A 14,380-nucleotide genomic window follows, 5' to 3' on the forward strand; every position below is an offset into this window, starting at 1 on the left:
TCCCTGGACCACCCGCCCCTGTCCTTACCTCGGCGGACTCCGCCGCCATGGTAGTCAGATCCCAGGATGACCTCTGACCCGCCGCGACCCGGAAGCGCTCGGCTGTCGCGCCGGAAATTCCTGCGAAGTCGCGGGGCTAGACGGCGGTGCTTCCGGAAGCGGAAGCTAGGAAGCGGTGCCCCAGGGCGTAAAATTCCTGTTGCCTAAAAGATGCAGGTAAGGGCTGGACTGGGTGTTATGGGGGAGATCGAGGCGAGGATGTGGAAAGGAGCTCCGTGGAGGAGACCTTGAAGGCCAGGCGCAAGAGCTGGGGGGACCCTCCGAGGCACAGTAGCGTGCCTTGGAAAGGCGCCTGGAAAGTGGCCGGAGCCGCCGAGCTCCTGATTGGGCTCCGACTTAACCCTGCCGTGCTCCTGCTTTACATATAAAGAATCTGAGGCCCAGGAAGGGTCCCTTGGGTGGGCCATAAGACTGCGAGCCTGCCCCCCTTTGCCCCGGGAGACCGAGAAGGAGGAGGGGGCACGGGGTGGGGGTGCGGGGAGAAGACCTTACCCGAGCCTGCCGCAGGAAGGGCGTTCCAGGAAGGAGGGTCCGCCAGGGCAAAGGGAGCAGAGGCAGGAGATGTGTAATTGAGGTTGGTCTGCCTGGACCGCCCGGCTCTGGGTAAAATCACCCACAATGCGCCTCAAAGAGCAGGTGGGAGCCCTGCCGGGGAGTGTCTGCGCCCTGGGGGACCCTCGCGTGGGGGCAAGGGCCCCCCGGGTGGGGAGCCTGGAAGGGGGCGCTTGTGTGTTTATGCGCAGAGAGAAGGGCTGCCCTATGACCAAGCGAAGCCAGTGGGAGGGGATGGAGGCTTCCTTTCCTGGGGACGCGGGTAGGAGGCGGGGGTGTCACCGAGCAGGAGCGTCCAGGGCAGCCTGCCTCAGGAGGGCCCCCCCCACGGTACGGCCCGCAGGCACTTGGCAGAAGCAGATGCCCCAGGAGGGGAGATAAGGATGCCAGGATGCGTCAGGCTGGGGAGGAATGACGTGCTTCTCATAAGCTAATGAGGCAGAAAGAATGCGGTTGGGGAGCCCCGAACCCCCACCTCGGGGTGAGCCCAGCATCCTGCCCTGTGGAGGAGGGAACCCTGGGAGTGCCCGATGTCCCCTCAGAATGTGGTGCCCACATGGCCTCTGGCCATGGCCGCACCCTTGCTCAGTGGCCCTGGCAAGGCCGTGCTGCTTGGACACGAGCATCACTCACACAGACCCTGTTCTGCAGTGGGTCCTCACTGTTGGGATTGCCCATTAGGACCCAAATAGGACTCGGAAGGGAAAGGCAGCCTGGTACAGTGGGGATGAGGATTGTGCCCCTGCTAGCCAACCCTTCCTCTCCCTCCCTGGGGCTTCTTGGTCTTCTTGTTGGGCACCAGGTGCCCCATGGGCTCTAAATCCTGAGCTGTGTCTGGCACGCTGGGCCCTGACCACCTTAGGCTGACTGGCTGGTCCCTGTTTACTCAGAGGGAAGAGAAGCAACTGGAGGCGTCAGTGGATGCCCTGCTGAATCAAGTGGCAGATCTGAAAACCTCCTTGGGAAGTTTTATTTGCAAGTTGGAGAACGAGTATGACCGGCTTACCTGGTAAGGGCAGGTGGGCGGAGCAGGCCTGGAGCCCAGCAGGAGGCAGGCATACTGCTCCTCAGCCTAGGCTAGAAGCATCTCAGCCACATAGTCTAGCTTCCCAGCTTCTGGGACCAGGGCCTGCAAGGGAAGTTAAGTGACCCCTCCTCCTCCCTCCAGCTTCTAGGCCTGGACTACTCAAAGTGCCCTAGTGGCCTGGAGCCCCTTGTCCCTCTAGTGCAGGTTGGGGCTGCAGAGGGTTTGGGGCACTTGTGCCCGGAGAGGATGAAGCTCTTCAGACAAGGGACTGGGGGACCCCAAGCAGCACAGACTCTGCTCTGTCCTCAGAAGCTGACAGTTCACTGGCATGATTGGAGGGCAGGGGAGTCACCAAGACAGCGAGAAGGATGTGCCTTATTCCTTTGCTGTCTGTATTTTCCTCTCCCAGCCTTTCGTACTTTGAATGCTATGGGAAGTCCCACTGTGTTTCCATTGGCAAGCAGAGGCTAGCCCAACCATGAGAAGAGGTCTTTTGGAGACAGCATGACCTAGACAGGAACTTGAGCCATAGAGCTTCTTTCCTGAGGAGGGCCAGACCCTGCAAGCTGCTTTGAGGGCCTTTTCTTTTCCCACAGCCTGACTCAGTCCCAGGTTGTGCCTGTGTTCTGAGTGGGCCTGGATGTGAAGGGTCTTTGCAGCTCTGAATCTACGGCTATGTCAATAGCTTTGTCCGAAGGGCTCTTGGGCAGCTGCTGTTTCCCTGAGGGGTCCCATGGGTCAGAGCCCACATTTTCAGCCAGGCCCTGTTCCCATCTCCTCTGTCCCAACTAGGCCTTCAGTCCTGGACAGCTTTGCTCTGCTCTCAGGACAGCTGAACACTCTCAACAAGGTCCTCAAGCATGAGAAGACCCCATTGCTCCGGAACCAGGTTATCATTCCTCTGGTGCTGTCCCCGGACCGAGATGAGGAGCTCACGGTGAGAAGTGGGGGCAGCTCTGATACTGAATAGCCCATTCCAGCTTCTTTCCAGAATCCCCCTCCCCTTGCTGCCATCACTGGGGCTCTTTGCCCCTTTCCCCACTAAGCTGGTGGCATCGGTTCTGGGGTACTTGTGGAAAGATAGCCTGTGGTGTGGATGGGCCAGGGGCCAAAGTGCTTTCTTCTGGAGCAGAGGGCATGTTGGTGCAACATGCCCTTTGTGCTTATGACAGAGGCAGACAGAGGGTCGGGTTCCTGTCTTTAGTCACGAGGTAGTCCCTGACCACCTGAGAACCAAACCAGACCCAGAGGTGGAGGAGCAGGAGAAGCAGCTGACCACAGATGCAGCTCGCATCGGCACTGATGCTGCCCAGGTAACAGAGACTAGGGTCCTGCTTTGGGGACCCCTGGGAGGCATGGCTGCAGTCTACTCTTTGGGTAACCCTCAGGCCTGACCCTGCTCACTTCGTTGCATCTGGATGTTTTATAGAAGCAAATTCAGACCTTGAATAAAATGTGCTCAAACCTACTAGAGAAAATCAGCAAAGAGGAACGAGAGTCAGAAAGTGGAGGTGAGTGTGTCTGGTAAGACAGGAGCCGGTCATCACAGTGGAGAGAAGATTGGGAAGGAGGGGAGGGGGCACAGACATGGAAAGTAGAGATAGAGAGAGCACAGTGGGGGCATGATGGCAAAGCTTGGGGAGGAAAGGACAGGGATGGAGGAAAGCGAATGTGGAGACTGACCCTGGATTGATTGTAAAGCCACAGGGGACGAGGGTAGTCGAATGACCTTCATGGGAGCACATGTGTGCTGGTCTGAGGCAAGCACAGGAGCCTGCTGCTCCCATGCCTGAACTGTTGGATGGATTAGAGCAGTCAGAAGCCTCCTCAGGCTCTCGGGCCTGGTGCCCCTAGTCCTGCTGAGGCCCACTGCTCAGTGTGCTGGACTTCTTTTCTAGGTCTCCGTCAGAATAAACAGACCTTCAACCCCACAGACACCAATGCCCTGGTAGCTGCAGTTGCCTTCGGTAAGGGGCTGTCCAACTGGAGACCTCCTGGCACCAGTGGCCCCAGCCAGCCAGGCCAACCTGGGGCAGGAGCCCTCTTGGCTGGAGCTTCGGGTATGCAACAAGTTCAAATGACAGGCACGTCCAGTCAGCAACAGGGCACTCTCCTCAGCGGAGTACAGATGGCACAAGCTGGCCAGCCAGGTAAGGGAAGCAGTGAGCAAATGCATGGAGGCAAGAAAGTACAGTGCCTCCAGAGGGGCTGACCCAGAGAAACCCAGGCTGGCCTATAGGGTGTTTGCAAGCTTCTAGGAAAGCTTGGTCATAGGGTCCAGGGCTCAAGGTTGTGTAGTGCCAGTGCAATATTTACAGTACCCATGATCACAATAAAGACCATGACTATAATTATTACATGACACTCAATCACAAAATATGCCAAACTCTCCAAATAGAGGATAAAGCTGAAAGATTTATTTAGACACCAGAAAACCAAACCCCAAAACCAGTAAGCCAGTTCCATCATAGTACCAAAGAGATTCCGAAGCCATAATAACATGCCATCCTTTAGCCTTCCCACAAACCAATACAAGATCAGTATTTACTCACAAAACTTTCAATCTCCTTGCCTAAATTCCTCTGTCCCCAACTGTCTCCATCTGTCTGGCCAGCTCTCTACCAGCTTCTTTGTGAGCTCTGCTTCCCAGCAAACTCCTCCCACCACAGGCTCCATGTGACTACATTCAACCTATCAGAGGGCAGAGTTTATCTTCACAGCAAGGGAGGTCTTCAGACTCCCCCCTAGGTCTGTTGAGGGTCAGGGAAGATCTTCAAATTCCCATTCCCATTACATTCGGCCCCAAGATCTTTCATGTGCCTTACGTAGCAAAAATACCTTAACAGTAAATGAGGGTTTAGGGAAAACTGGTGTCAACAGAACTTTGCAACTATATAACAGGGATAATAGAGAAAGTTTACACGTAAAATAATAGCTTAGGGTGGGGACTTGGGCACAAGTGTCCCATTCTTCCCCCCTTGACCAAATGGGGCTCGAAATCTTGGGGTAAGAGGCGAAGGTCCCTTCTCCAAAGTTACTTCAGGCCGAAATTGGACATAGAGCTGTCCCTGCCCCAAGAAGTACCATCTGAGAGTTCAGTTCTTTAGCTGTCATCCAGAGCTTGGTCAATGCCATGTCCAGAAGGTCCTATTCAAAAGGTCAGTTTTTTAGCTGTCATCTGGAACTTGGTCGATGCCAGGTCCAGAAGTGGCACATCACAGCCATGGACAGGGGATGACATCTGGCTTAAGCAATCAGGCATCTGCAGGTGGAGGGTACCAGTCCTGCAGAAAACAAATCTCAGCAACACGTTTAACAGCTAAATAGCCAAAAAGAGACAAATATAGAGTCAACCATGCTTCTGGGATCCATGAACTCACTATCATAACCTCATTCACAGCAGAATATATGACACTGTCTTTGCTCTATTCCAGTGGCTTGATACACTGCCACACGTTCAGCACATTGACCACTTCCACCTATCCCAGCACTTTCTTCAGTCTGAGTTCCCCTGAAGGTGTGGCAAACTGGGATACAGTGATTCAGGAGCATCTGTAGGGGCAGTTCTTATTTCTCTATTCCATCTGATTTTTAGTCGCTTATCACGGTACATTTTATATAGTTTATCAGTTGGAATACCATCAGTTTTTCTAAAATCAACCCCAGCTCTTAATAGAACAATAAGCAATTCTTTTCTTGGCAATCTATTCTGAATTTAAATCCACTGGCTATTTACTCTTTTCTCACAAGGAAATTTATCATTTTCCCATTCTCCTAAGTCTCTTAGCTGTGAAATCTTATCCAGCACCTCTGAAAGAGGGTTCCCTATTTCACCAATTAGTGGAATCAGAAGTAGGTGCTTATAAGCAGGAGGAGCTGTCTTTACCATGATATTTCCATGAGGAACTGCTAAGGGGATTTCATGATACATATCTGCATCTCCAGCCATGATAACAGTTTTCATTACTTCTTTCAACTTTTCTCATGCAGTCTGTAAGTAAGCACCAGGGTCTGTCTCCATTAGGCCACATAAAATCAGTGGGATACATTTTATTGCATCCGTCAGAAGTTAACGCTAACAAATTGGTTGTACTGTTACCTCCTGCCAAATGAAAACCTCTAAAAGCTTGCTGAACAAAAGGATTCAGGCAAATATTTATAAATTTCAAGCAGCCCAGTTTATCTAGCCCTATCCCAGCAGCTCCATCGTCAGTAATTCTTACCATCCAAGACACTAAGGATTCTCCCATCCTTTGGGTGAATCTGCTCAAAATATCAGTAATCTCCTGTTGAGTGAAATTCTCAAGTATCTCCTTTAACACTGCTTCTCCTCCCTGACTCTCCTGCCTTCTCAGTATGGGGTGAGCTTCTACCCCCTGTAAAGGCTTCACCATGAAACTGTAACATTCGGTAACAGTGTCACCATCATGTACAACACATGGACTTTCTTGGGAGTCTTTGTCATAGCAACTAGGCTCAGACTCCACCAAAGCTGTATGAACTTTCCTCCTGTTACTTTTATTCTTCTTTTTCTGAGCCAAATTTACAACAGCTCTTTTCTTCCAGAGACTCTCTGATACTCTCTTCAAAAGGAGGGTGCGAATGCTGGCACTTAGCCAACTCTTGTAACAGCTTGTCTCTGCTTTTACACATAATTCAGTAGCCTGTTAGTAAAACCCAGCCTCTTCTACTCACTGCCTCAAGCTCTCTCCCAGGTTTGATTGGTATTCTTTGCAAACATGTTTCTAAATCTCTAGGTTCTCCCTGCTGCAGTCTCTGTTCCCAGTTTTCACAGAGCCCTATTTTACTCTATTGCTAGGGAGGCATAAGGCAAATTCTCCCATCCTGGGATAGCCATTTCTTCTTCTAAATCTCTTCTGTCTCCAACTAGAGTTCTGATATTTTGCGATCCCTTCCTCACCGCCAAATGTAGCACCAGTGCAATATTTACAGCACCCATGATCACAATAAAGACCATGACTGTAAGTATCACGACGTTCAATCACAAAATATGCAGACTCTCCAGATAAAGGATAAAGCTGAAGGATTTATTTAGACACCAGAAAACCAAGTCCCCAAACCAGTAAGTCAATTGCATCATAGTACCAAAGAGATTCTGAAGCCATAATAACACTGAGAACCATGCCATCCTTTAGCCTTCCCACAAACCAATACAAGTTCAGTATTTACTCACAAAACTCTCTATCTCCTTGCCTAAGCTCCTCTGACCCCAACTGTCTCTAACTGTCTGGCTAGTGATGCTCTACCAGCTTCTCTCTGGGCTAAGCTTCTCCTCAGCAAACTCCTCCCACCACAGGCTCCATGTGACAACATTCAGCCTATCGGGGCAGGGATTATCTTCACAGCCTTCAAACTCCCCTCAAGGTCTATTAAGGGACAGGGAAGATCTTCAAATTCCCCTTCCCACTACAGGTTGGGATCCCTGTGCTCATCTGGGTCTTAAGAAGGGGATGACGAAGAAGGGCAGTGAGGACAGCTGGACCTGATTTTCTCTTTTGTTGATGCCTTGGCTGTTTTATTCCTCATTCATCTCCTAGCATGCTGCCTCACCCTTGAGTCTTCCTTCTAACAGGAAAAAATCCCCCCAAACCCAATAGATAAAGTGACCTCGACAGAACCCCCAACTCCCAAGGAATAAGGAGGACAAGGCCTTATCATCTACCCTCTGGGACCAAGATTGGTCATTGCTGTCAAATGAGGATGCAGCTTTCTCATCTCTTTATGGCTCTGCCCCCTTGGCAGCCTGGGTCAGCCTCGGCCCCACAGGTCTTTGGCATTCTTTGACTTCCTTATATTCTCTCATTTTTATGGAACCAGAAATATGCTAGGGACCAGTCATATCTTAGGGCTTGGCCAGGGCCTGAGCTGACAGGCACCTGTGTCTTGTCGCTGAGAGCATGGAGGTGGCTATGGGGCTCTTCAGGGGACCTTTTTCTATCATTGTTCTCAGCAGCGATGTCTTTGGTGAGAAGAAATGAGTAGGTTGGGGCCTGTTTTCAGTGGTGTCATGGAGCAAGGCTTGGGAGCTAAGTCTGGCCTCAGGAGCTATGTCAGATCCAAGACTGCTAGAAAGATCTAATGAGATTATATAAGTAGGGAAAGCGTCTCGCTGCATAAGTGTGAGCTGCTTTTACATTGGTTCTTTCTCAAGTAATTCCAGGTTATTTTCGAAAAATGGCTGTTTGATCAACAGTGAATTTGTGTGGGTACCTTATTTTAGGAAGGATGTATGGGGAGTCTGAAACCTTCCAGAGGAGGGTAGCCAAGGTAGGAGGGACCTCCAGTCATGGTACAGGAGCTGGGGGGGGGGGCCCGCAGGACATGAGAATTATGGGTGTCTGAAGGGTTGTCATGTGAAGGACAGGTCAGATTCTTCTGTTTGGTCCCAGAGGGCAGGACCAGGAGCAATGGGAAAAATGTAGGTTGGATAGCAGGGGTAAAACTCGCTAATTTATAATGAAAAGTCCCACAGTTGCTGGGATGGGGCAGCTCTCCCTTCTTAGAGACCTTCTCATGGAGGCCAGGCAGCCCCTTTGGGGAGAGGTTATAATGGGGGACTCCTGGGTATGGCTCAGACTAAGCTGATCTTCCAGCTCGGACATTGTCTGGGAAGTGCATCGCCCCATTAGTACGCTTCCTCTCCTGCCTCTCTTGGTTTCCTGTCCTGGGGAAGAGCCAGCAGCATGCAGCCCAACTGTCCAGGGCACCCAGAACAGACCTCTGGGGTCAGGAGTTGCCAGTGCGAGCAAAAATTCTGGGCAGCAATTGTAGCTTTATTTTTTTTAATGTAATTGTAGTTCATGTACTTAGTGTTGAAGGCAGGACTTTTGAACCCCATTCTTTAATGACTCTCAAGTCCAGCTCCCTGGTCACCATGTTTTGCTGCCTTAGCATGAATCATTCATAGAGGGAACAACAGCCCAGGACTAAGCACAGATCCTCAGGGCACTTCACTGGACACCTGCCAGATCAACCTTTGGCCATGCAGCTCATTCTGAGTCAGTCTGTATTAGCTTAGCAGGAGGCCCCAAGGAGCCAGGGCTCTTTGGACGTGGAGTCAGGAAGACCAGACTGCTGTCACTGCCCCAGATATTCCTAGCCATGTGACCCTGGGCAGGGTGCCTTCTCACTGGGCCTCAGTGTCCTGAGTGGTAAAATGACTGTGCTTACTATGTGTAGCACCTCTGCCAAGGGCCCAGGAGACATTGAAGAAAGGGTGAGTCTTGGCTGTCCAAGAGCCCACACTCTCATGCAGAGACAGTGCATATAGCAGGGTTCCACACAGGTGCCCATGATCCTTTGGGTCCTGGGACAAAGCAGACCGACCCATTGCACTCTCAGGTTCCTCCCAGCTTGAGCCTGCTATGGTTTAGGCCACATCTCTCCTGTGTTTTCCATAGGATGATAAGACACTTAGTCAAATGATTTGCTAAAATCTAGGTGACTATGTCTACAGCCTTCACTGTTCTGCCACTTAAATAATCCTCTGTAAAAAGGAAATGAGGTTCATCTGGCATGACCTGTTCTCTTGAGTAGGCCAAGCTGGCTCTTCTAATCCCCAAAGCCTTATTTAGATGCTCGCTGTCTCCTTAAATGAACCATTCTGGAATTTTCCCAGGAATCCGTGCAGCTCACTGGCCTCGCCAATCTGTTCTCTTCCCTTTTTTGAAAATCAGGGCGTTTGTCGTTTCCCTTTCTTCAGTATCAATCTCTCTGGTCTTTCAGATGTCCCTGACAGTCGCTCAGCAATCACATCTGCCCAGTTTGTTAGCACCCAGAGTTTAGTTCAGGTGAGCTTGGTGACTTGAATTCCTCCAAGGCTACTCAGGACCCTCTTTCTGTCTCCTTATTTCTCTCGGGCATCAATTTCCTATTAGTCATTTTCTTTTGTTAGCACCATCCTGTCTACCTAAAGCAGTTGTTTGAGCCCTTCTTGGACCTGCTCTCCCTCCAATTTTTTCTGGATTTTAATTTTGATTTTTTGTTATTATGAACTTAACAAATTTCAGTGGATGTAGACATTTCCATATATGAAGAACAGAAAGAGAATTGTCTATAGAAATTAAGGCTCTCTTATATCCAGCTTGTGTTTTTTAAAGTATGTAATAAATTCACCATTTTTTTTCCAAAGCTGCCCTTATCTTTTCTTGTCTATTCTTTTTTAAATATTTTATTGACAACCTTTTCTCCTTTTTTTTTGGGGGGGGGCATCATTGTTATTACCCCAAAAGCCTCCTCTTGTAATAAACTGAGTCAAACATAGCAAATCCATCCACTGGCTATCACCTGAAAACCAATGTCTCCATTGTCTTGAGTCAGTAGCAGGGCAGCCAACTTCATCAGCAGTCCTCTGAAACTGTGATTGGTCATTGCATTGATCAGAGTCGTTCAGTCTTTCCAAGTACTTTTTCTTTGAAATGTTGTCATTCCTGTATAAATTGTTGTCCCAGTTCTGCTCACCTCACCCTGCGTCTGCTCATACTGTCAATCAGCATACATTTATGTGTGCCAGGCATTGTGCTAAGCTGTGGAAATACAAAGAAAAACAAAGACACCATCCATTCCCTCAAGATGACTGTGTACATAACAAGTTATACCCAGGGGAAGTGGAATAAAGGTCATCTAAGAGGAGGACTTTAGCAACTCGGGGGGGACTAGGAATCACCTCATGTCACAAGTGAGATTTTATCCGAGTCTTGAAGGATAAGGAGGCCAGAAGGTGGAGACGAGAAAGAACAGCATTCCAGGCAGAGGGCACAGCCAAGGCAAAGGCCTGGAGACAGGAGATGGAGTATTATGTCTGATAACCAGCCAGGAGGCCATTCTAGCTGGATCATAGATGAAAAAGTATAAGACTGGAAGTACTCGGAGTTTCTTCTGATCCATCCCTTTATCCTTTCTTATGGCAGAGTCATATTCTATTAAATTCCTATGCTATTCTCAGTCGGTGGGCACTCCCTGGTTTCTAGCTCTTCAGCTGCTAAGAATATCTGTGTGCATTGACTCCTTCCCCACATTCTTGATATCACTAGGTATGGCTTGCAAGGAGGATCACTGAGTCCAGCCTGGATGAACCCCTTTTCTTTCCTTTGTGCCTCAGCTGTGGGTTGGGGTATCCCTGACCCCATTCTTGTGGGGCTGCGCCACATTCTTGCATCCTCCTTGTTACCATTGTCTGCCCGCCTACCTCCAGCCCCTCCCACATTTACCATTCAGGTCATATTTGCAGGTCTAGTGGGCAGATAGTGGAATCGTCCCTTCTTTGGCTGTTGCCAGCTGCATTTCTTTCTTTGATCACTGCTGCCCGTATCCTTTGACCGTTCACTTGCCAGCGAATAGCTTATTTGGTTACAGATTGGTTCAGACACATTTACTGTAAAGACCCTTCCCTGCTGGCAGGCTCTCGTCTTCTCCAAGCAGCACTGCCCATCCCATTCCTTCTTGGAATCTAGTCATCCTAGACCTAGGATGTGCCTGGTGGCCCACCTCCTCCCCTGCTGGCAGGCTCTCATCTTCTCCAGGCAGTGCTGCCCATGCCTTGTCTGACCCTCCTTGGAATCTGGCCATCCTAGACCTAGGATGTGCCTGGTGGCCTGCCTTCTTCCCTGTCACAGACTGCTGTGGACCGAGGGGAGTGGTGCTGCCTTCTTAGCCCATCTCCATGGTGCACCCCCCTCTGCTGTCCTGCAGGCATTCTGGGTATGGCACACCCCCCCAGGAGATGAGGCATGTTCTCTCTGCTCCATGCTGGCATCGCACCAGTCATGGCATTTTTTCTGGCAGCAAAGGAGAGTATGTCTTGCTTGTTTGTTCTTCAGTGTTTCCTCTCCCTCCCATTTGCTCTTCACATACTTCACTTCAGCTCAGGAGTTCACAAACCCAGCCAGATGGTGCCTGGCTGGGAAGACTCAGGAGGGTAACCTCCAGGGCCGTGCCTTGGGGGGGTCAGAGCTCCCTCAAGGCCAGGCCGCCACAGGAGGCCCTAGACTCTGCCCATTTTGTTGTTTGCACTTGATCCCACCCCTACCCCGGGATTGGATGTGAGTGAGCCCCTCTGCTGTAGGCTGACGGGCAGCCAGGCTACCCCTCCCCTTCACAAGCCTGCCCTGATATAGATTCCCTCGGAAAAGGTTGCCTCGCTGACTTGTCTGGACTGTGCCTGAGGGCAGTGGAAATATGTGTCCCTGTGTGTGGATGCAGCAGACCTCCTGCTCTCCCCGCTTCTCTGTGCTGAGCTTTTCTCAAGGCCTGGCACCTGGCACTGGGGGATATTAACTAAAGGGAAATGCCTGTACCTCAGCCCAGAGACAAGGGCCAGGAAAATTTGGAGGTCACCATGGGGTAGAGGGTGGCTTTTCTGGGACAAGACTCCACAGGGCCAGCTCAACCCTATATTGCTTCTCCTTTTAGGTAAAATGCCAAGCGGCATCAAAACCAACATCAAGTCAGCTTCAATGCACCCCTACCAGCGGTAAGCTGCTCACCAACCACAGACACTGCTCTGCCTCCTCAGGAGCTTGGCCCACCCTCTCCTTTTCTCAGTACCTGGGCCTGCCTTTGAAGTGCCAGAGGTCCAAGGGCAGAACCTCTCACAGGCACACCCCATCTCAGAGACCAGACCTCTTTCCTGGGCCTTCCCTCTTGTTAAGGTTACCCAGGACTCCTGACTGCTTTAGGCCTCTCTCTGGCTCTGTGCAGCTGGTCCAGCCTAGAAGGTAACCTTGGCCCTATATGCTGGGCTTGGTGAACCTCAAGGCCTGTCCAGTCCCTGGCCTTTGGGGCCCTTCCCATTAAGGCCCGGGGGACAGTTGTTGCAGCTTCTAAAGGAAGGGGTGGGTTGGTAATCCCAGTCTTAGACTGGGAGTTGCTGGAACAGGCCAGTGTGGAGAACAGCACTGTCCCATTGTTGAACAGAGAAAAGCTTCCTTTCTTCCTCTGTTTGGGAAAGGGGCTTCCTGAGCAAGCATCCAGGAAGGAGATAGCCTTGGGGCCTTTGGCAAAAAGTTACCTCCACCTTTGACCTGAATCTCTTGTGGGATCTGTGCCCAGGGAGGGGGAGGGCTGAGGGGTCTGCCCCCCACCTCTGCCTACCTACTCTTGGGCAATAACAGCAAGAGAGCCCAGGGGTATTGCTATACCAGTTGCCTGGCTTCCTGCATGTTGTGCTGGTCCTGTTCCAAAGGGACACCACCGTTCTAGCTGTCTTCTCTCCAGGGCTTCCCTTTGACCCCTCCAAAGCCCCTTTGGGCAGGCAGCTGGCCCCTGGTACTGCAGGAATCCCTCCTGGATCCCTCATGTATCCTCAGAATAAAAAAAGCTTTAAAGTGATTCTTGTGTCAGTGTTTTACTGTGGGCCGCTTGGTCTCCACAGATCTCAACAGAGCCTTGGTTAATAATTATAATAGCATTTCCGTAGCACTTTTTGATATACAAAGTTCTTTACAGGTATTTCTCTTGATCTTCACAGACCTAGGAAGTGGATGTTATTATCCTCGTTTTTCAAATGAGGAAACTGGCAGACATTGGTGAAGTGACCTCAGGATCACAGAGCTAATAAGGGTCTGAGGCTAGTTTTAGAATGCTGACCTTCCTGACCTCTATCCACTCCAGCACCTGGCTGCCCGAGGACAGGCCACAGGGCAGCTGATAGCTTTCTACCTTGGATTCTGACACGGTTCTCACTTGGCTTTCCTCAGGGAGGTCTGCAACTTTCTCTTGCCCTTTGCCTCTGCCTGGGCATTGGCTTCTCAGCAGGCCTCTGGGGCCTCTGGTGACCTGAGTCACCTCTTGGCCCAGGCAAGCTCCCACACATCTCCAGTAGTGAAATTTGTGAGACTCAACACCTCAGACACTCCAGCTACCCATTCCAGACAGTTTAGCCATTGCCTGCCTCTCTCCTGTTTGACTGGAGAAGCATTTCTCAATGGGTGGCAGCCTTGGAGCCCTGCCCACCCAACCCATCTGTTGTTGAGACAAGGGAAAAATACTTGAGGCCTGGGGACCCAGAGCACTCCTGGTCTCTCCAGGCGCTCCCAGGAATATTGCTAAGCGTCAGAGACATTCAGGGGTTATGCTTCACTGTGCAACCACTTCTGCAGCTCTCCCACTAGAATTGGGGTACCTCCAGGACTTGGGAGCACCTAGGTTCAGAGCTCACTGCAGGGCCCTAGACAAGACCTTTCCTTTCTTGATCTTGATCCATCCCTGGATGGGGACTGATCATGGGCCCCCATCCCAGAGGCTTGATCTGCATCTTCTGTTAGGGAAGATCCTGGTGGCCTAGGTTAGGTAGACTCTGAAGACGTGCTCCTGGGCATACAGTCACTATCTTCTAGAAAAGAACACGCCCACTGGGAAAGACATCTGCTAACAAAAAACCTGTGCCCAGTGCCCTGGGTACTCCCTAGGGCTGTGCCAGGAGTCTCTAAAGGAGCCACTATGTGGATATGAACTGGGGAGGTGCCATGGCCCCTGGCCCTTCAAGGGGGTGTTTGTAGCAAGTGAGTGACGCTTTTCCTTTCCCAGAAGGGGTCAGGGGATAGGAATAGAAGAGTCCCAGGGCAGAGATTAGGTTTGCCTAGCCGAGCAGTTTTGGGTCCCCAGGGTGGCAGGTTAGACATCTTCCTCAGACCTGCGCTTTGATAGACATCTGCCTTTCACCCACCTAACTCTGACTATGTCTGTGGGTACAGCTTCCATTACCCAACCTTTCTAGCTTCC

At 50.9% G+C, this 14,380-nt stretch overlaps 2 protein-coding genes across 5 annotated transcripts in view; one reads left to right on the forward strand and one right to left on the reverse strand.

Annotated features, from left to right (window-relative positions):
* Window positions 1–124, reverse strand: part of LOC138165435 (KICSTOR complex protein SZT2-like) — a 78,181-nt gene extending 78,057 nt beyond the window's left edge. Inside the window, exon 1 of the mRNA XM_069093794.1 lies at window positions 29–124. Coding sequence (XP_068949895.1) covers window positions 29–49 — 21 coding nt within the window. The 5' untranslated portion in view covers window positions 50–124. The remainder of the gene's footprint in view (window positions 1–28) is intronic.
* Window positions 105–12,988, forward strand: LOC138165434 (mediator of RNA polymerase II transcription subunit 8). Of its 4 annotated transcripts, XM_069093789.1 has the most exons (8): window positions 115–216; window positions 956–1,093; window positions 1,503–1,621; window positions 2,432–2,576; window positions 2,812–2,952; window positions 3,069–3,150; window positions 3,538–3,789; window positions 12,071–12,988. In XM_069093789.1, exons 2-8 carry the CDS (start codon window positions 1,046–1,048, stop codon window positions 12,133–12,135), a joined length of 852 nt encoding a protein of 283 aa, XP_068949890.1. In that variant the 5' UTR covers window positions 115–216; window positions 956–1,045; the 3' UTR covers window positions 12,136–12,988. The 4 variants fall into 4 exon arrangements, with proteins under 4 accessions (XP_068949891.1, XP_068949892.1, XP_068949890.1 ...); XM_069093790.1 differs by lacking the exon at window positions 956–1,093 and having other exon boundaries at window positions 105–216; XM_069093791.1 differs by lacking the exon at window positions 956–1,093 and having other exon boundaries at window positions 105–216; window positions 2,467–2,576.
* Window positions 12,989–14,380: the final 1,392 nt, after the last annotated feature.

This window comes from Petaurus breviceps, unplaced genomic scaffold (assembly GCF_028583685.1).
Source record: "Petaurus breviceps papuanus isolate PSGF00001 unplaced genomic scaffold, PetGlider_PUasm1.0 208, whole genome shotgun sequence".
Lineage (NCBI taxonomy): Eukaryota > Metazoa > Chordata > Mammalia > Diprotodontia > Petauridae > Petaurus > Petaurus breviceps.

Coding starts and splice junctions, on each gene's coding strand:
- LOC138165434 (XM_069093789.1), top strand. CDS start 1,046: ATGAGGCAGAAAGAATGCGGTTGGGGAGCCCCGAACCCCCACCTCGGG. Junction 2,953..3,068: donor TCGGCACTGATGCTGCCCAG/GTAACAGAGACT, acceptor GATGTTTTATAG/AAGCAAATTCAGACCTTGAA. Junction 3,151..3,537: donor ACGAGAGTCAGAAAGTGGAG/GTGAGTGTGTCT, acceptor CTTCTTTTCTAG/GTCTCCGTCAGAATAAACAG.